Source organism: Meriones unguiculatus, chromosome 1, assembly GCF_030254825.1.
Source record: "Meriones unguiculatus strain TT.TT164.6M chromosome 1, Bangor_MerUng_6.1, whole genome shotgun sequence".
In the NCBI taxonomy this organism is placed as follows: Eukaryota; Metazoa; Chordata; class Mammalia; order Rodentia; family Muridae; genus Meriones; species Meriones unguiculatus.
In genome coordinates, this window is record NC_083349.1 from 81889518 (window position 1) to 81911835 (window position 22318).

At 35.7% G+C, this 22318-nt stretch overlaps 1 protein-coding gene across 6 annotated transcripts in view; it reads right to left on the reverse strand.

Annotated features, from left to right (window-relative positions):
• The window catches only part of Vps13b (vacuolar protein sorting 13 homolog B), a 641091-nt gene that overhangs the window by 582760 nt on the left and 36013 nt on the right, over positions 1-22318 (reverse strand). For all 6 annotated transcript variants that reach the window (XM_060392854.1, XM_060392863.1, XM_060392849.1 and 3 more), the window contains exons 4-10: positions 19480-19600; positions 13041-13208; positions 12263-12444; positions 6792-6966; positions 4040-4305; positions 651-746; positions 171-293 (exon numbers count right to left, since the gene is read on the reverse strand). In XM_060392854.1, coding sequence (XP_060248837.1) covers positions 171-293; positions 651-746; positions 4040-4305; positions 6792-6966; positions 12263-12444; positions 13041-13208; positions 19480-19600 — 1131 coding nt within the window. The remainder of the gene's footprint in view (positions 1-170; positions 294-650; positions 747-4039; positions 4306-6791; positions 6967-12262; positions 12445-13040; positions 13209-19479; positions 19601-22318) is intronic.

Genomic DNA, 22318 nt, shown 5'->3' on the forward strand with positions numbered 1-22318 from the left:
CAACTTTTTGATCTCTCCTGAGACATGAATTTTCTCACAAGAGAAATGCAGAGGGAACAGAACTGGTCCTCCTGAAGCCACTGATGAAGGCAGCCAAACAGATCTTACATGGTTATTATGCTTCATTATCTTTGCATTCTATTTCAAGTAAGAGGAAGACTTCGACTTACGGTTTCACTTCTATTCATATGCTCCTCAAAATCTTTAACACCCATAATTCCTTTAAGACACATGGCTCTGCAACCTACAAATCCGATCTGGCAATCAAAGAAAGCCTCTCCCATCATAAGGGCCTAAAAAGAAAAGGGAACATTAGAACTAGGAACTGTAGTTAATCACAGGCTTTCCTTATAGACTTCCTACATAAAGCATTGCTAGGACTGATGCCCTTCAAATGCATGTACTCTGACACAAACAGCTTTCTTGTATCAGTCACCTCAAATCTCAACAGTTGGCACTCTGTAAACATCAAGCCTCCCACACCTACACAGACACGTTATGAAACAAATTCACATTGCATATTAAAGAAATAATTATTCAACCAAAAACACTAAGACAGAATGATCGACTGTAAGACTATAAATATAACTATTTTAAATACACAATTATGACAAAAGGCCATGTTACCAAGTTTAATATTGAAAGGTTACCTCAACTGTAGTTCCTTCTTGTTCCCAACATAAAACTTCCTTAGATTTTACTTTCTGTGGGCTATAATAGCTACTTTCAGCTTGCATTTCAGTGAGCTGAGAAATAGAAAAATATTAAGTAAATCAAAACTAGACATAAATAGCAATGCACTGTCATTTTCATTATGAATCACAAAAATAAGGCCAATTTTAAGATTCAGGAAATTTAATTATTAAGCAGAAAAACAGGTGCAAAAAAAAACAGCTGTTACAGATTATCCATGCAGTAAAGAATGGTCAAACATGCAAACATACTAGTCTAAACAGAAATACCACATTTTTAACTCCTTCATAGCACTTTAAAAAGTGAAAGCTACACATATTCACATATACATATATTCCTACTCATAAAATGGTTCAAATAATCTACAAAAAAGGTACTGTATATACCATAACTCTAAATCGTTTTATTCTCTCATATTTTCAAGTGTTTAATTTCTATCATGTCCAAGATTCCTCGTTCTTATTAATGGAAAGAAAAAAGCTAAGGAGAAACACAAATAGATTCAACAGGACTTTCCAGTTCCAAGGGCTCACAGGAGCTCACTCTCAAGTAATGTCCTCTATGACATCTCACAGACTACTCAGTTATGCAGCAGGCACTGGCTACCTGCTGGGAAGCCAGCACTGGTGTGCACAGTGACAGGAGACCAACACTTGTGTTTCCCTGAAGCTTGTAGTACACTGTTTATATGTATCAAAATGTATATGATTTATTTAAAATTCACCCTCCTTTTGATTGTTTTTGGTTGGTCGGTTCTGAGCTATTGTCTGTACTGGCTGGTCTGGCGCTCACAGCGCACACCGGGCTGGCATGAAGTTAGCGGCAAGGCCTGCCTTTGGAGGCAAGTGCTGGGGGAGAGCGCACCTAGCCATAGAACGCGCTTCTCTGCTCGCAATGGGCCATCTAGTTTGCATCACAGAACAATAACTAAATAGAAGTGAACGAGTTAATCACAGCCTAGAATTTATCAGTGCTGTGTCAGCCTTTGCTTATTGGTTTGGATAACGCACCATGACAGCATCAACTGCTAACAAACACAAACGAAACAGGGAAAGGAAAGCCCTGCACTACTGCTGCAACATCTCAATTGTAAAATTCTTTCCCAGTAGGAAAGGGCTATTTCTTTAATTAACCTGTACATTTTAGTTTTGTCAATGACTTGGTGTACTGTTTTTCCTGCAAGGTAGATATAGAATATTATTCAAGTTGAAATGCAAAGACAAAGAGCATATTTTTTAATTTAAGCCAAATAAAAGTTGTTGAACTGGAAATTATAATTTTAAGCCTAACTACTTTATACTGAGAAACAACTAATCATTCTCATTTACTCTAATAACTCTATATTTTATTCTTTTACAGCATAAGCCTTTATTTCTTATGTTTCTAGTAATGGCACACTTAAAATTATAATTTTTAAACATAATTCTGAAAGCAAAAATGTTTAAGTCATATTGAATTTTTAAAACTCAATCAGCCTTCAGCTGTCTACAATTGCTCTACAGAAAAAGCAATTAATTTATTAAAAGGACTTAAACATTGCAAGAACAACTTAAATATTACTACAAAAATGTTACACTTAATTTGGCATGATTTTTGTTGGACTAATATCAACTGTTAAAACTGCTCATATAGAAATATGACCTTCTTTTTAACAAAAATATAAACCACAAATTAAGTCCATACATTCTTCAAACCCAAGTGAATTATGAATTACAATGTTTTCCTCCTACATATCAACATACTTTCCTTTGAGAAGCATAAATGCTTTACATTCTTAAAAATATTTACTAATAACAAATACTATCCAATGTTCCACTGATATTCTGCATACTGATTCTATAGAATATAATTATAGAATATAAATATAGAATGCCTATACTGATTCTATAGAATATAATTATTTTTATCAGTAACAACAAAAAAGTAACACAATAATTTCAATTTTAAAAATAAATGGATAACAATCACTACAAAATGTAGTACTCTGCTTCAAATCTATGGCTTTCCTCACAACTTTCATTTTAAAAAATATATTCTGAAGTACTAAGTTTAAAAACTCATACTCTATGGATAGCTTGTAAGAAATGTGGAATACAATGACTAACTTGACATAGCGGGTTCGTAAACAAGGTTCATTAAGTCAGAAGTTTAGTGGATAGTGCTGGAATTTAACAAAAAATATAAAACAGTGGGGAAGACAGGACACCACAGGAAAAAAAAAAAAAAACAAGTTGCTGGATGTATAAAGTATGAGACATACAAATGATAGCAAACTGCCATCTGATCCTAAGGTCCAGGCGAAGAATGATATACAAATCTGATCCTCCACAGCATACATACACACACACACACACACACACACACACATCCACTCAACACAATGATCAAAACGATCCAACTTAAAAGATATCCAAATCATCATACAAATTTTCTGTTCAAAAACTTCCTAACTCACTCAAAACAAAGACAAGTTTAACATGACCTAAGTGGTTTCCAAAGTACATTACTGCAAACTGCAAACTCCCATTGCCTCTGATGGTTTTACACTATTTCCATATTAGTTCACTTTGTTCTAGCTGCATCCATAATAATTATCTGTACTTGCTAGTCCTGAAATACTCATTTCCATATATCCACAAGGCTTTCTCTTTCACACACCTTTGCTTAAATGCTTCCATCATAAGATGACGTCCACAGTGAACCAATTTTAAAATTGGTTTTAATCCAATTTTAATGCAACATTATCACTTTCTTTTTCCTACCTAACACCTATTATAAACACTTTACATCCCATTGGCTTACAATTACAATATAAGTTCTAACAGGCTAGATTGATGACCACTAGTTCATCTATGGGAACAAAATTAGCACTTGGAACATAGCTGGCATTAATGAACATTTGAATCTGGACAGAGCAGTGGGTGGCTATAACCCAAGCACTTACAAGGTAGAGGCAGTAGGATCTGAAGTCCAAGGTAAACCTCAGCTATTAAATAAAAAGCTTGAAACCAGCCTGGGCTACATGAGACTCTGAGTCAAAAAATAAAAATTAAGAACTGCTTATAGTTAGTAAAAGTATGGTACTGTATTAGAAAAGCTAGTGAACAAATAAATCAAACTTCAAGCTGAGTTATATTTAAAAGGATGGGAAGGTAAAGAATATATAGGGGACCAAAGTACTAGTAACTATACTTATACAAAAGAGCGCTCCCTTTTATTCACTGTGACCTTACATGTTACACACTATATATTTTATATTCATTTTAATAAGAAATTATTAAAATGTGTGAGCACTGTTAACATTAAAGTTAAAAGATATTAGCAACAGAAGAAAAGAGAAACCTACTTTAAAGGTCACAGTTGCCTTTGTGCAATAAAATCCTACAGAAACAATGGGATCCTTCAGAGTTTGAGCTTTCTGCTGATGCATAGTTGATGCAGGGTCATTCCTAAGACAGTCTTCCTCACCATCATCATAACTCACAATTGCAGGAACAAATGACCAGGCCCACGACACCCATCCCTGAGGCTCCTCATAGTCCTGTGAATACAACTCTTGGCCTTTGTACTGAGCAGAATACTGCATCTCTATTCTTGTTTCATCTTCAGGACCTGCCAATAAAAATAAAGTCCTTAAATAGAGAACATTTAAATAGAAAAAAATGCAACTAGATAATTAGTTTCTTTTGTAATTCAATATATTTGCTCTGAGCACTTGAAATAGCCAGGAGAACTTATCCTCCCAATTAAATATACATACATATGAAATAAATATATATAATATATCTATGGTAATATATTAGAAAAAAAAATATATATATATGTATATGAAATAAAGGTTTCCCCACAATGGCTGTCAGACAATGAAGACCAGACAGGCCAAGACAGAACAAGACAGGAGGCAAAAATAATGATCTTTCCAATCATTCCCATTTAATTGCCTGGAATATATTGTAAGCCATATCCATGAAGGGAGAAATTCAGCCCAAGTTTAGGCCTCTCTTTTAGATGAGAAAATAGCAGCAGACTTAAAGCAAACTTCAAATGAATCATTTCCAAGTAATGTCACTGTTTGTTGTCTAGAACTCAGCAGGATAAAATTTACCATTCAATCAAAACCTCCTAGGCAGTCAAAGACAGTTGTGTGCATCTGTCATCCCATTACATCCTGCTTACTCTGGAGGCTGAGGCAGGGCTGCTTGAGCCCAAAAATTTGAGTCTAGACTAAGTAGCTAGTAAGAGTCTCATCTCAAAAAAATAAATAAAATGTATTAAGGCAAATAAAAAGCATAATAAGTAAAGCAAGAGAAACCAGTCCAGAAGTAACAAAGATCACAGCATTAGGACACTAAACAGCTATATAAATAGAGGGAATGTGTTCCAAAATGCTTAAACACGTCAAAAAGAGGCATGAATCACATAAGTCTCCAACTAAACTTGCAAAGACAAAAACATAGTAGATGAAGCTAAAAGCAGATGAGTCACAGAAGAAAACTGCTGAGTTATTCTGGGAATAGAAACTCTATAAAATAAAACACAGAAAGGTTAAGAAACATTAATAAATGAAGAAAGTTTAAAGGAGCTCAAAAAAACAGGTCGCCTAAAATACATGTAACTGGAACTCTCTAAAGTAGACAGTCAGGAAAAAAATGAAGAAATATGGTCAAAATTTGTCCATAAACACATGAAACCTGCAAATGCACGGGTCTATATAGAGACACAAGGTTAACATTAGGAGTCTCGCTCCATTGCTCTCTAACTTATTCATTGAGGTGGTTCTCTCAGTTACTACAGAGCTGGCTAATATGGCTAATCTGGCTAGAGAACTTACTCTGGAGACCCTGTCTCTGCCTTCCAAGGACTGGAATTACAATGGTTGCCATGCCAGCTGCCATTTATATGGGGGACCTCCCATTCTTATGCTTACAGAACCTTGCTTGCTTTTACCACTAAATGAACTCGTTAGCCCCCAAAACAGCAGTTATTTAATAAAAAAAAAAAAAAAAAAAAAAAAAACATAGCTTAAATTTTATCAAATCTTAAAATTTCTGTTCATGAATCATCTATTGAAATTGAGAAGGCTGGGCTGGTAAGATGGGGAGTGGGTAAAGGTGCTTGTCCCATGAGCCTGACTATCTCAGTTCTGTCCCTGGGAACCAAAGTTCTCTCACTCACACCATGCACATGTGCGCACACACAATAATATTTTCATTAAAAATAAATAAACATAAAGTGTAATTAATAAAGAATTCAAAATAAATAAATAAATAAACAAGTCACAGGTTAATGATGTAAACTCACAAAATATGACTTGAATGCAGAATATATAAAAACACACAAATATGTAGTAAAGCATTTAAAAAGCTCTAAAATGGGTGATATTTAACATCTTTTACAAGGATAAATAAATTACTAATGGACAGTACCTATGAAAACACTCAAATTACTTAACAAAATTATACAAATTAAAACCAAAATTATGCAAATTAAAAGAGCAATAACAACACAATCGTCAGAATGGTGACAAATGAAAGCATGTTGGCTTCAGCAAATGCTGTCAGGAAGCAGAGCAACTGCAACTGTCACTTACTATTGACAGATTCAGTTCGCTATATTTTTTCCTCTTGTTTTTTTAATTTATTATAATTTATTTACTTTGTACCCCAGCTGTAGTGCCCTCCCTCCTCCCTTCCTGATCCCAACCTCCCTCCCTCTTCTCCACCCATGCTCCTCTCCCAGTCCGCTGATAGGTGAGGTCTTCCTCTCCTTCCTTCTGATCCTAGTCTATCAGGTCTCATCAAGAATGGCTGCATTGTCCTCCTCTGTGGCCTGGTAAGGCTGCTCCCCCATCAGGGGGAGGTGATCAAAGAGCCAGCTACTGAGTTCATGTAAGAGACAGTCCCTGTTCCCCTTACTAGGGTACCCACTTGGATACTGAGCTGCCATGGGCTACATCTGTGCAGGGGTTATCTCCATACATGGTCCTTGGTTGGAGTATCAGTCTCAGAAAAGACCCCTGGGCCCTGTTGCTCTCCTTGTTTTTAAAGTTTTAAGTAGTGAAACACAATAGTTCTAAATTAAGCATCTATTATACTTACCTGCAATGTTTCCTAACATATCTTTACTGAGACTGGTAGGATCTTCTGTTTCAATGTCTTTAAAATTGCCTATTTCTCCATAGTAAAGAGCAATCCCAAGCTGCATTATACGGATAAACATAGGTAATTGCTGATCTGTGATAGAGAGTTTCAAACTCTCAACTAAGGTATGAATCTGTAATTTGAAAAGACAAGAGTATCATCAAAAATATGCTTAAAGAAGATATCTTTTAAAGTAAGCAAACCAATTCCAAGTCCTACAATAAGATACAATGTAAAAAGCATCAATGTCTCAAGCATTTCTAATAATAAAATGAAATTAACATTTAATCTAAAATTTTAGGAGTTATTTACTGTGATGAATATACTTTAGATGGAAGTCAGAATAAAACAAATACTTTAAACCAAACTAATAATCAAAAGGTATACTCAGATTTCTAGATTATCCTAGAAGAAAATTATATAACTACGTAACTAAAGAATATGAAAATATTTCCACCCTTCACCCTTCTTTAAAAAAAGATAAACCCTGAGAATAATAAGTTTAATCAATGTCATTTTAGTGAAATTTCAATCACTCTTTTCAATTTTATTAACCATAGGCATCTTAAAACCATATTTTAAAACTGGCTAAAAGACTCACATTATAAATATGTAAGTATGGAAATAAATACATTATTATTGTCAAATACATAAAATCAAGTAACTATGTTCAAGGAGTTTTTCAGACAATTTTTAAAGAGATCAAAGCATGACACAAAATTTATAACATAAATCAATTTTAATAAAAAATACGATTATTACCAAATAGGACATAGCACTCAAAGTTCTCCTTAATAAGAAAGAGACAATCAGATGAATGGGGAGGAGGTCCCCCATCAGTGGACTTGGAAAGGGGCACGGTGGAGATGAGGGAGGGAGGGAGGGAGGGACTGGGAGGGAATGAGGGATCGGGACACGGCTGGGATACAGAGTTAATAAAATGTAACTGATAAAAAAAATAAAAAAATAAAAAAAAAGAAAGAGACAAGTCTGTAACACAAATACAGCTTAACTAGAATAGTTTCCTGATGTTACACAAATATGAGGAAAAATAATTAAGTCAAGTTCTTTTAGAATAACTGGCATTTGAATGTCTATGAAACACATACACACACAAAAAAAGTCATAGTTATCATCTTACTGGAAATCAAGACATGAGAATAACAGTACTCTCCAGGGGGAAAAAATTCAAAATACAATCACAGGCTTCTTAAAAGCTACCTAGAGTGAATAAGCCATGAATGGCTAAAATGAGTGGGGAAGACTATAAATTTGCTGGTAAATTTATATGGGAAAAAAACTAGGTTAACTGACTGGAAGGAAAAAAGGCAGGAAGGAAAAAAGGCAGGAAGGAAAAAAGGCAGGCAGGCAGGCAGGCAGGCAGGCAGGAAGGCAGGCAGGAAGGCAGGAAGGCAGGAAGGCAGGAAGGCAGGAAGGCAGGAAGGCAGGAAGGCAGGAAGGCAGGAAGGCAGGAAGGCAGGAAGGCAGGAAGGCAGGAAGGCAGGAAGGCAGGAAGGCAGGAAGGCAGGAAGGCAGGAAGGCAGGAAGGCAGGAAGGCAGGAAGGCAGGAAGGCAGGAAGGCAGGAAGGCAGGAAGGCAGGAAGGCAGGAAGGCAGGAAGGAAGGCAGGAAGGCAGGAAGGAAGGAAGGAAGGAAGGAAGGAAGGCAGGAAGGAAGGAAGGAAAGAAGGAAGGTTGGCTGCTTGGCTGATCTGGGTCTTGTTATGCAACCCAACCTAGTTTTAAACTTGTAATCCTCCTACATTAGTATCCAGAATGCTTTCATTACAGGTACACTATCACACCCAGCCTAACCTTTTCTTGAGTTATGCCTGTCAAGTTATTTTAGACTATCTTTGGTTTCCTGCTTCTTAGTCCCATGCCTGATAAAAAGCCACAACATAGTGGCCACTCACAGCCTAGTGCCTTGCTACAACCTTGAAGTGGGTACACTGTAACAAAAGCACCAGTGTAAAGTGGTCTTAGCAAAACACGCAACAGAAAAGGAAAATCTATCTTTAATATACATCAAGAGTCATTTAAAGATCAATTTGTAAAAATTTCCTCACCAGAAAAATAAACAAAAAGCCTGAATGGATATATCAACAATTAAATGCTCAATGATTTTCTTTATAATCCTAATTAATAAATGTCAGTTAAACTGTCAATCCTTGCCTAACAAGTTGGAAATATTTTTAAACATTTAAGGCTAACAAGAAAATAATAAGGATACTTCCCTTAACAGTAAAGGGTATAAGTCCTGGTTAAACTTCTCTTTTCAATACAGCTTTATATGTCTTAGAAAAAATTTAAACATATTAATAAGATACTTAAACTATAAAATTATAGAAAACTTTTCTAAGGAATTAATCATACATTACTAAAATTTATATAGAAACTTGATTCTTTCTTAAAAAATATAGAGTAAACTCCAAAAATAGAGGGTAAAAAAAAATAAATTATGTTTCTATAATTTATATATCTCATGACACAATCTCTAAAACACATTTCATATAAAACACAGAAAGCTGTAATAGTTTAAATACAAATAGATTCAAAAGCCACTTAAGCCTATGAAAAAGGTCTATAAAATTACAAAATAAAAATGAATAATAATTAAGAAAAAAAACTATAATAAATGATCCAAAAGGCTAACCACATCCCCTTAATAAAGGTTTCTGGAACCAGAAGAAGAATGGGCCTAACTCAAAATGACAAATTTTATATCACGGTAATTCTAATAAAACACTCAAATATTTATTTCAATTGAGAATAACTTGACAGTATCTGACATCTTGATTTCAAAATGTGCTTTGGAGCTTGGCTTGATGATACAAGCCTATAATACAAAATATTATATAGGATAAAAAAGGGGGCATCACAACATCAAAGTCATCCTATAATACATAACAAGATTCTATTTAATAAAGTATGTATGTGTGTGCATACATTATTTTAATAGGCACACCAAGGCTTAGGAACACTAAGTTTACTTCCTGAGAAAGAGATACCAACACTTCTGTATTTTATTATATATTTAATATATTATATATATATATATATTCAAAAAAGGAAGGAGAGACTAACAAATTTAGGGAAACCAATATAGACTGAACACTGGGAAAATAAAAATACATCAAGGAAAAACAAAATTTTATATATAAATATAAAGTTTGGCAAAGTTATACTTTACTGGCAAGGCCCTATTGCTGAAGACAACAACTACACAACTCATAGAACATGAAAAAGTTGAGCTGGTACCTACATAGAGCCTTCATCCCTAAATTTCTAGTATTTTGGTACAGGAAGGTACTCTGAATGCTACCAAAGGAGAAATATAAACGCCAACCCAGCTAAAATCCCTTTGATCTACCCAATGTCTATCTGCCTGGAAGATACGCTAAGCATAATGTTGGCCAGAAGCTTGTAGGATTAAACAACCACTATCTGATTTGACTTAAGGCCACTTGACACAACAAGAAGAAATCCATACCCAATATTGCTACAATGACCAAGAACCTGAAATTAGACAGCCCAGGGGCCTAGGTGAAATCCAAATACTACTGCTCTACTAAAAGAACATAACAATAAAATGGCCCCTAATGATACCCTGCTAAACTCAAAGATCAGTATCAACCATCAGCCATCAACAAAGAAAATTCCTGCACAATTGAAACAAATACAAAGACTTATAGCCAAACACTATGCAGAGTGAGAGACCTTGAAACACTCAACCCTAAATATGATGTTTCCATAAAGTTCCTCACCTCAGGGATCCCTGCATAAGAGGAGATGGGAAGAGAGTAAGAGCTAGAGTGGATGGAGAACACCAACAAAACAAGGCCCTCTTAACCAACAGGATCAGCACACCTATGAACTCAAAGAGACTGGAACAGCATTCATATGAAATATGTCAGTCCCTTAGGGATATATGATGGCTTCCAGTTTAGCGTTCTTATGAGATTCCTGTGCAAATGAGTGGGCCTTTGTATCTATATCTGTTTCTTGTGCCTTTTCTTGAGCTCTTTTTCTTCTGTTTGTTTTGTCCTATTCCAGGATGTTAGTTTTTGTTTTATCTTATTTTATTATTACCCATTTTCTAATAAGAGTCAGAAAAGGCAGGGGAGAGGGTTGGAGATCTGGATGGTAGGGGAGATAAGAGAAACAGGGAGTAGAGAAGAGTAGAAAGTTATATCAGGATATCCTATATGAGAAAAAAAGCTATCTTCAATAAAAGGAAAAATAATAACAATTCCCATCTAATGATGTGAGAAAGAAAGATGTATGGGTGTGTTCTCAGAAATACAGTCCATAATATTCTATAAGCATAATTCTAGCCTCCTGTTTGAAACTGGAATAGCTCTAAACCAGGAATCAGGCATCTAAGCACTCTTGCCCAGTGCCACCATTAACTTATTACATGACATCAACCTAATTATTTATCTGGACCCTGGTTTCCACTTCCAGAAAATGAAGATGTTCCCTAAGGTCCCTTCAAGCTGAGAATACCAAGGTTCTTGGAAATCACTTTTCAAAGAGTCAATAAAATATGTTTATATATTTCTTAACTGTGCTTTACTAAAATGTAGTATTAAAAAAAGAAAATCTAATTTTTATACAAATATATTCATAGAAGTGATAATATTCAAAAAACTAGTGGATAATAAAACAAGATTTATGATTACATACATACTACATACATTGACAAGTACCTTAAAGAACAACAAATATTTACATGTATCAAGAGACACATCCTAGGAAACTCTACTTCTCTAAAATTTTATTTATGTATTGAAACTATGAATCAAAAGCTAATACTTGACCAGGTGTGGCAGCTCATGGTGAGTCACCATGAAGGAAGCTGGGATAGGAAAATTGCTACTAATATAGGACCAGCCTGGGATACACAGTGAAAGCCTAGGAAACAGAATTAGTTCTAGTTTCAACAGCAGCACAAAAATTTTGAGCCAATAAACTAAAGTATTGGGTTTGGTTATCCTATCAAGCCTTATAAAACAGCTTAAGGCAAATGAGTATTTGCCACATCCTGCCAATCAAACTGCAGGAATTAAAAGACAGACTGCTGCTGTACTGAAGTTTCTGAGTGTACTGGAGTTCCATCTTGGAGCCTTGTACTACTTTTTTATAAGATGTCCTCAGTAGTTAAATAAAGACCTAGTAATAGACAGTAAAATTGAAAATGAAATTTGTAGTTGCAGAACAGGTTGCCTCCAAATATCTCTATCAGAACACATTATACAAAAAGTTTAAAATATATAAACCAGTACATTTAACTTTTTACAAAAACAAATAACACATATATTTATGAAGTTCATTTCTTCCTTTGATTATTTTCATTGTAATTACCATGCACAAGAACAAAATAACAAAATAGATATGTCAACAAATTACTAGAAAAAGAGATACTCACTTTAATAATAGATGGCATCTTGGAATTTAGGTTATCATATGTAAAATGCAGGCGAGTTCTAAAAGAACATTTGTACAATAAAGGATCCTGGTAAAATTCAATTTTACCACTAGCATTTCGTTTATCAAGACAAACTGTACAATCAGAAAAGTTGATAACCTTCCTCAGTACCAGATCAGTTGCTTAAAAAAACAAGAAAGAGAAAAACACTGTGAGCAAAAGAAAAATCAGAATGCAAATCAAACATACACAAATTTAATATTTATTTAATTAAACCACTCCAACAGATGAAAGCTGTGCAGATGGCTGCCTACATGTAAAGCACAAGCAGACTCACATTTATTAAGCTGGGTTGGCACTAGATCGTTCTTCTAAGATAAGAATAGGGCAAATCATAGCTAAGAGCTTCAAGATGTTCTTATAAAAAGTATGTGAAACAATATACTCACTTTCCTTCCTAAAAAAGTATTGAAAACTCAATGTAAACAAAAATTTTATTGCTATAACTCATTATACTGTAAAACATTGTATATCACAGTTGAAACAACCATATAAGTAAATGGAAATAAAATTTTAAGCCATTTCATAGTTTCTTAAACTGCTATTAACCTCCTGTCGTTAAATGCTAATTTTTGTATATGCGTACTTTTCCCACATCAATTACATAAACGTTATATTATAGCTACTAAAATGGCCTCCAAAAAGGTTACAAAGGGAATATGATTTTATCATTTATGGAAAAATAGACACTAACACTATTTTCTTGACATTTACTCACCAGAAATATCCATGAATGCACGATCCCATAATTCACTCACAGTATAGCACTCAGCAGAAGTGATGTTGACAGAAAGAACAATATCATCTTCAACATATTTTAGTATAAGATTATTTATAACAATGTTTACATTATTTACAACTCTTCTAATCAGACTTTGCACATATCCTACAAAGTAAAGAGAGCTTCATTAGCCACAAGTATACCAATAAGTACTCTTGAAATGCTACTAAACTTAATATATATATAAAGTATTATTATAGAATATTCTATTAAAAAATAAAGTTTAAATAAATTAGACTAGCAGATATCCAAACACTTTTATTAAAAGATGCTAGAAGGACACATGAACAAATACACTGGAGACCATATTTAATAATGTTAGCATTAGATACAACACACTGTATTATATACTTTGTATTATATACAATCTTTGTCTGGTTTCTGCCTGCTTCATGTACAATTGGCACGGTGTCACATACCTATATTCCCAGCTATTCTAGAGGCTGCAGTAGGAGGAAACTGAGGCAAGGCTTCATAACAAGAAATGCTCTGAAAAAATAATTAATTAACTAATAAATTAAAGTGCTTCAATGTTACTATATGTGGACTGTGCCATATACTCAAAGAACAGCAGCTTCCTTTTGAAATAACTACCATCCCTCTAGTCCTCCTTTGGTCATAAAAATATATGTTATGCCTCAGAACAAAAAGTTAGGAGAAATGCAGCCAAATGATGGATTGATTGCACTCCCTAACATGTAATACTAACATATACTAGAGGAGAAATATAAGTATGTAAAAAAAACAGTACAAAGCACAGAGCTATTGGAAGACAGTGGTAGGCTATCTCTGTGAGATTAAGACTAATCTGGTCTACATAAAGAGTTCAGGCCAATCAGTGCTATACGGTGAGACATTGTCTCAAAAAAGGGGTAGGGGAAGAGGGATTCTGGAGAGATGTTTCAGTGACTAAAATGCTGCCTGAGTCCCATGGAAAAGGAACCAGGCACTGTAGCACATATCTGCAACCTCAGAGCTGGAAAAGCAAAGACAGGTGGATCCTTCACAGGCAGCCAGTCTGGATGAACTGATGCGCACCAGGCTCAGTAAGAGACCCAGCCTCAAAAGGTAAACTGGAGAGCAATAGAAAAATGATGCTCAGTGTTTACCTCTGGCCACTGTGCATGCACATACCCATATTGCACAGAACTGAAAGAAAAGAAAGAATGCATGGACAGGAAATACAAGATGACTCAGATTGTAAAAGAACTTGCCTAAGAAGGCTAGCAACCTGAACTTGACCCTGTGACCCACATGGTGAGGGAAAAGAGCCTACTTCTTCAAGTTGTCCTCTACACATGACCTAAGTGTGGCACAAGTGTGACACATATGCATAAACAAAACAAACAAGCAAAACAAATAAATAAATGTAATAATAATGTTAGTCATTCCACAAAACTAATGGCATTTACATTAAAAAATCCAAAAAGCAGTAACTGAAAATGGCAGAATACTAATTAGCTAATAAAATATATTAAGTTTTTTAACACAAAGTGACAAAACAAAAAAGATGGAAAAATATTAATTCCAATTAGCTATAAAATATATCGGATAACATTTTTTTAATCTGAAAATTTCAAACAAAGACTTGTAATAATAAAAATAAATAGCAATGCACCAAAACCTTATTGGAATAAAGGATTATCACACAATAATTTTGTCACCTATGCTGAAAACCTTAATATTACTTACACATTTTAATTCTACCTAGTAGGAAACATCTCTTAAAGGAAATAAAGAGCTGTGTGCAAGAACTTATCTTACATGTATGTCAAACTGTTTTTCAAAACTAAAAATGAAAGCATACTAAAGAAAAGCAAATTTAGCTATATAAAAACTATTCAGTAGCCACATAGCACTGATATTTTAAATAATTTCTTTTATGTTTAGATTATGTACATTATTTTTAGTTTATATACATTGTATAATTTCTTGTATTTTTAGATTATGTACATTATTTTTAGTTTATATACACTGTATAATTTCTTGTATTTTTAGATTATGTACATTACTTTTAGTTTATATACATTGTATAATTTCTTGTATTTTTAGATTATGTACATTATTTTTAGTTTATATACATTGTATAATTTCTTGTATTTTTAGATTATGTACATTACTTTTAGTTTATATACATTGTATAATTTCTTTTACTTTTAGATTATGTACATTGTGCATGCATATCTGTGCCAGGGTATTGGATACTCTGGAACAGGAGTTACCAACAGTTGTGAGCTGCCATGTGGGTGCTGAGGACTGAACTCCAGTCCTCTACAAGAGCATTCAGTGCTTTTAACCACTGAGTCATCTCTCCAGTCCCAGCACTGATTTTTTTTAAATGTTAAATATATTAATGCCCTGGTATCATGTTATGAATAGACAAAGAAAAATTTTCAGGTAATTGAAACAAAGTATACGTGCATGTATGTGGGCGTGTACAGTAAAATGCAGTTCAATTCTAGGTAAGATAATGGTAAGTACTCTGCCCATCTTTCTATCTTTAGTACAGCTCTAAAACCCAGAAAAAACACAAAGGGAACAGCTACTTTAGCACTCTGAAAATAGTAAGCACGGTTGGGACAGGAACAAAACCAAAGCTTAGAAAGGATTTTTAAAAGACAGTAAATGCAAACTCAAAACATACCAATAAGTACATTTTTCTAATCATTTACACTGTGGTCAGAGAGGAATATGCCTGACAGTATGGGCTGTATGAAATTTGTCAAGACTAAAGTTTTATTGGCACATAGCCATGTTTATTACTTTATTAATCATTTATGTCTTATTTCACAGTATTATCAGAAAACTGACAAAAATATGACTTACACGGTTAAGTGGCCCTTCACGGAATGTGCTTGCTTACTATAAAGCTGAAGTTCAAAGATAACTAAATTATTTTTTCTGACTCATGAGTACATAGTTTTGACCTTAACTAAACCCTAAATATTTGCATTAAAATGAGTGTGTGTTGTAAATGTATTGCAATGTGACTGTATTACATCTACACAGCAAAACACAAATTTATCTCTGAGCTTCCTCACATACAATTAAAGTAGAAATTTTAAAAGGAAACATTTCATAAAGAAAAATTTAAGTCAATTTAATAGGCTGATTGTAATCAAAGCAATACCCTTCAAGGACTTTTTTTTAAATGTCTTTCAATAAAAGCCAAACCCTAATTCAAGAAGTACAGAACTGAAGGGAGACATAGACTCCCTTTACAATAAGATAAAACACAGAAACCTATGTACACCTCAGTGGTACAGTATTTGCCTAACCTGTGTGATGCCTTGTGCTTTATCCCCAGCAAAGCAAAAAAAAAAAAAAAAAAAAAAAGGGTGGGGGGAGAGGGAAAAAACATACAGGGAAGCATAAAACAGAAAATAAACGGGAAAACTGCTGTTATATCTTACAAGAGAGCTAAGCCCAAAAATCAAAACTATTACTACCGGAAATTGCTGCTCTTGGATATATATATCATTACTTTAAAGAAAATGTTTGTCCTTTAAATGAGAATGACTCTTTTGACCTCTAACCAGTAGAAATATGACATCAAATCCTAGCACAAGCACATGCATGTGCACAAATATCCTACGATCTCTTACTACATGCTATGATCTTGAGGTTTTCTACCCTGCAGGGTTTATCTTTTTTTAAAAATGCTTATTTTAACCCACTACATTGCTTTAACATTGCGCTAACTGGTCAAAATGCACAATCTGACAGACTTCTAGACACAACTCTTACTCTTTTCCTATTTGAAAGCTATTTATCCAACAAAACAGCAAAACAAATGTCTACCCATTGATGACACCAAAATTTTCTTAAAAATCATTTCTGGAGACACTGATAAGATGGCTCCATTGTGTTCACTGGCTACTCTTCCAGTAGAGTTTGGTTCAAACCTTGTAACTTCAGTCCTGGGCCCTCTTCTGGCCTCTGCAGACAGCAGGACCACAATCAGTGCATAGACACATGCAGGCAAAACACCCACACACATAAAAAATTGTTAAAGTTTTAAATAATTTCTGACCATTATAAATGTTCTACCCTCAAAGCTACAGCCACAGAGATATAACTCTGCATTAGGAAAGCTAGGAACAGGTGTTTGCCTCTACCATGAAAAAAAAAAAAAAAAGAACATAATATCGGTATAGGTTATCATTTAAATAAATGATCACTGTTTATCCAATCATATTCTCAAAATTTCCTTTTTCTCTCGTTAGCAACATTTAACCGATCTGACTCCCAATATTTGGCCAACATATCTAGTTGCCTTTTTTTTTTCCCTGAGGCTTTACAAGATAATTTTTACTTTTTCGTAAAAGCAGCTTTCTTTTTAATATGATAATTGTAGAGAAATATCCTTTGATCAGGTGAGGAAGGACGTGTTATTTTTATTTTTATAAAACTGTGTTTGTTTCTCTTAGCTTTTCCCTTAAACCTAGCTATCATACAAATAATTCAGACTCTTTTATATTTGCTTAATAATAAGCTTCACAACACAAGAACTGATCAGTCTTAACTTTATTCTTAACCCTCTAAGCTAATTTGGTTTCCTACCAGCATACATCCCAGAATATTTGTACTTTATAGCTTTCCCTGTTCCAGCTCCTACTCCTGATGATCTTCAAACTGCCATGGCTGAATCGCCCACTTCCTCCTCTAACTCTTCCTCCCCTGGCAGGCAGGAAATCCAGCCCTATTTTCTCCCCTTCTCAGCAACTAGCTGTAAGCTGCTTTACTGATATATCAGATAACAATTGGGGAGCAGTGTTAACACAACAAGACACAGGAGATTGTCAGAACAAAGACTGCAACTAAATATGGGAATACAGAAATCAACATTTGAATTACACAATAACCTTATACCTACAGACAAGCATTTACATATAGAAAACTGAGGATGGGCCATAGAAATTACAATACCAAAATTCTGCCAACACATAGTTCTCTGCAGGCACAGCAATTAACAATTGAAAAAACAGGAACAAACCTCCATACAAGGTGAGGAAAGGTCATCCCAAAGTCTGTTTATTTGTAGTCCAGTGTCTCACCCTGTAGCCTAACCTCAAACCTGAGACTCTCCTGCCTCAGCTTCCCAAATGCTAGAATTACAGGTAAGTACCACCACGCCTATCAGAGTTTTTATTTATTTATTTACTTATTTATTTATTCATTTATTTATTTAATCGCTTTACAACCCTCTTCCAGTTGCTGCTTAACTTCCTAACTTTGCAGGCAAGGTAGAAAGTACATGTTAACCCAAAATCTACCTCAAGCCACCCAGGTAGAATACAACTCTGTCCTATAGCACTAAAATTAGGCCAAGTGTCATTTTTCCAGTAGTCTGAATCCTAATGATGGCTCTGACAAGTCCTTAAATGTCTAGAATCTGAGTTCACAAGTTAGCTTTAGAAAGGTCCTATCTGAACTCAATGTATAACATCCTGAGGATTTTCTTAAGAAAAACAAAATACGGAACAAAACTCAGTTATCCTAAAACTCACAAAAGGGAAGAGAGAAAGCAGAAAAGACAGGTAAAGAACAAAGACAAATTTATACTAAACTCTAGTGTTAACTGGATTAAAACTAGCAGAGAACCTACAAACCGAGACACAAGGGAGCAATCTCCACTACAACTCACAAAAACAGTGAGTAGTTGGAAGCACTAGCTGTTTTTCCAGGTGGACCTGGGTTCAATTCTCAGCACCCAAATGGCAGCTTACAACTGTCAATGATTCCAGCTGGGAGGCCCCCCTATCCAACACCCTCACACAGATATGCATGCAGGCAAAACACCAATGTGCATTTAAAACAAAAAAAAGGAGAGAGAAGAAAGGAAGGGAGGAGGAGAAGGAGGGAGGGAGAGAGAGAAAGGGAGAGGGAGGGTGGTTGATTTTAAAAACCAAAGGAGAAGTGACCAAACAGTTAATTGGGAAGGCAGCACTTGACCACAATGCTAGCATGAAATAATCTTTTCCTTCACTAAGTATTAGCTAAGAAAGTTTTTCTTTTCAACTCACTACCATCTGAGGTAAATTAAGACATTAGGAAATAAAAACAATGGTAGCCAAGGTTGCTTTCAGCTATAGCTAAAAATATCCTACAAGGTCCCTGGTTACTTTTAGAGCATCCAGTAACTCAGTGTCCCAGTGTCTTCTCTCAGCTCTCAGCACAAGGCAAAGTCTGAGAGACTGAGACTAACTTTCTGCAAAGAAAGGACCAAGATCTGACGGGAAGCCACTGTGAGGACAACAAAGCACATGTGCATATGGCCTAAACATTTTATGAGGGCAAATAAGACAGAAAATATATATCCTACAAACACTACCACAGGATCAGTAAGAGCAGCAAATTGATCATTAGAAGTTACCTGGTGGTAAATCAGGGTCTGTAGGAGCAGCCTGCTGAATTCTTCGCGGTTTTATGGATGATTTTGTATTCTCAGCAGTGCTACGGTTGGTAGAATTAGAACCACAGCTCTCATGGTCATCCTATTTCATTTTATAGAAAAAAGAAACATTGATCACATTCAAGGTCTACGAAACTTTGGTAAGCATATGAATTTATGATTATTAAAACTGAGACTTTTAATAATATTCTAGCTCTAAACCTCTATGTAACCAATTTTGAATTTTGCATTTGCAAGCAGCACTTAAAAATCATTTCGCACCTGGAGAGATGGTCAGCAGCTAACAATACTTGACAGACAAGCAGCTCCCAGCCCACGCGTGGCAGGCCAAACATGGTGCTGCACACCGCCAGCGCGGAGCGAGGCAGACCCGGGATCAACGGAGCTTCCTGTTTGACCAGGCTGGACAAAACTACAAGGTGCAGGGTTAGCAAGAAACCCTGCCTCAAAGGAATAAGGTGAAGAGTGACAGAAAACATATGATACTCTCGTCTGACCATACCACACACACACTAATTACCTTAAGGCTGCTTTCTTTAGCTAGTACCAAAATAAATTACCTGACAATATCCAAAGAACTCATATTTACAGCTTTACAAAACTACATGAGTAATTAGTAGAAATTTTTTAATGATTTCAATATCTAACATAAAATAAACAGAAAGGGAATTAATGTCCCCCTCTTTGGCTTATGTATTAAAAATCTTAATTATTTAGAATCCAAGCAATCTTTAATTATTTTTTTAATTTTTTATTTAACTTTTATTAATTACACTTTATTCATTTTGTATCCCCCCATAAGCCCCTCCCTCCTCCCCTTCCTCCTCCCCTCCCTCCTCCCCTCCCGGCCCCACCCTCCCCCCCTTCTGCATGCATGCCCCTCCCCAAGTCCACTGATAGGGGAGGTCCTCCACTCATTCTTTCTGATCTTAGTCTATCAGTTCTCATCAGAAGTGGCTGCATTGTCAGGGTTCTAGGTTATCTCCATGAATAGTCCTTGGTTGGAGTATGAGTCTCTGGCAAGTTCCCTGTGTTCAAATTTTCTTGTTCTGTTGCTCTCCTTGTGGAGTTCCTGTCCTCTCCAGCTCTTACTATTTCCCACTTCTTACATAAAATTCCATTCACTCTGCCCGACAGTTGGCCATCAGGCTCAGCATCTGCTTTGATACTCTGCAGGGCAGAGGCTTTCAGAGGCCATCTGTAGCAGGTTCCTAGGTTGTTTCCTGTTTTCTTTTTCTTCTGATGTCCATCCTCTTTACCTTTCAGGATGGGGATTGAGCATTTTAGTTAGGGTCCTCTCTTTTGCTTAGTTTGTTTAGATGTACCGATTTTAGTGGGTTTATCCTATGTTGTATGTTTATATGAGTGAGTATAAGCCGTGTGTGTCTTTTTGTTTCTGGGACAACTCACTCAGGATGATCCTTTCCAGGTCCCACCATTTACCTGCAAATTTCATGGTTTCCTTATTTTTCATTGCTGAGTAATACTCCATTGTATAGATGTACCACAGTTTCTGCATCCATTCTTCAATTGAGGGGCATCTGGGCTGTTTCCAGCTTCTGGCTATTACAAATAAAGCTGCTACAAACATGGTTGAACAAATGTCCTTTTTGTGTACTTGAGCCCCTTTTGGATATATGCCTAGGAGTGGTATGGCTGGATCTTGAGAAAGCGCCAGATTGCTTTCCAGAGTGGTTGTACAAGTTTACATTCCCACCAGCAGTGAAGGGTTCCTTCCCCTTTCTTCACAACCTCTCCAGCATGTGTTGTCACTTGAGTTTTTGATCTTGGCCATTCTGATGGGTGTAAGGTGAAATCTCAAGGTTGTTTTGATTTGCATTTCCCTAATGGCTAATGAGGTTGAGCATTTCTTTAAGTGCTTCTCTGCCATTCGATATTCCTCTGTCGAGAATTCTCTGTTTAGCTCTGTTCCCCATTTTTTAAGTGGATTACTTGGTTTGCTGCTTTTCAGCTTCTTTAGTTCTTTATATATACTGGATATGAGTCCTCTGTCAGATAAAGGGTTGGTGATGATTCTTTCCCAATCTGGAGGCAGTCTCTTTGTTTTGATGACGGTGTCCTTTGCTTTACAGAAGCTTTTCAGTTTCATGAGGTCCCATTTATTGATTGTTGCTCTTAGAGCATGTACTGTTGGTGTTCTGTTCAGGAAGTTTTCTCCTGTACCAATGAGTTCTAGGGTATTCCCCACTTTTTTTTCTAGCTGATTTAATGTGTCTGGTTTTATGTTGAGGTCTTTGATCCACTTGGACTTCAGTTTTGGGCAGGGTGATAAGTATGGATCTATTTCATTTTCCTACATATAGACATCCAGTTGGACCAGCACCATTTGTTGAAGATGCTATCTTTTTTCCATTGTATGGTTTTGGCATCTTTGTCAAAAATCAGGTGTCCATAAGTGTGTGGGTTTATTTCTGGGATTGAAGCCCCTATTCCCTCCTCACCTCCCAAGTCACCCCCTCACAGAGCACCTCTCCCCCATTCCACCATCCACTTCTGAGAAAAGTGGAGGCCCTGAATAGTTACCAACCCACCCTTGAGACACATCCTCTCCCACTGAGGCCAGACAAAGCAACCCAGCTAGAGGGACAGGATTCAAAGGCACAGAGTCAGAGATAGCCCCTACTCCAGTTGTTAGGGGACCCACGCGATGACAATGCTGCACACCTGCTAGATAATAAGTAGCAGCCGAGGTCCAGCCCATGCATTTTCTTTGGTTGGTGGTTTAGTCTGTGGGCCCTCATGGCCAGGTTAGTTGATTCTATAAGTTTTCTTTTGGTAT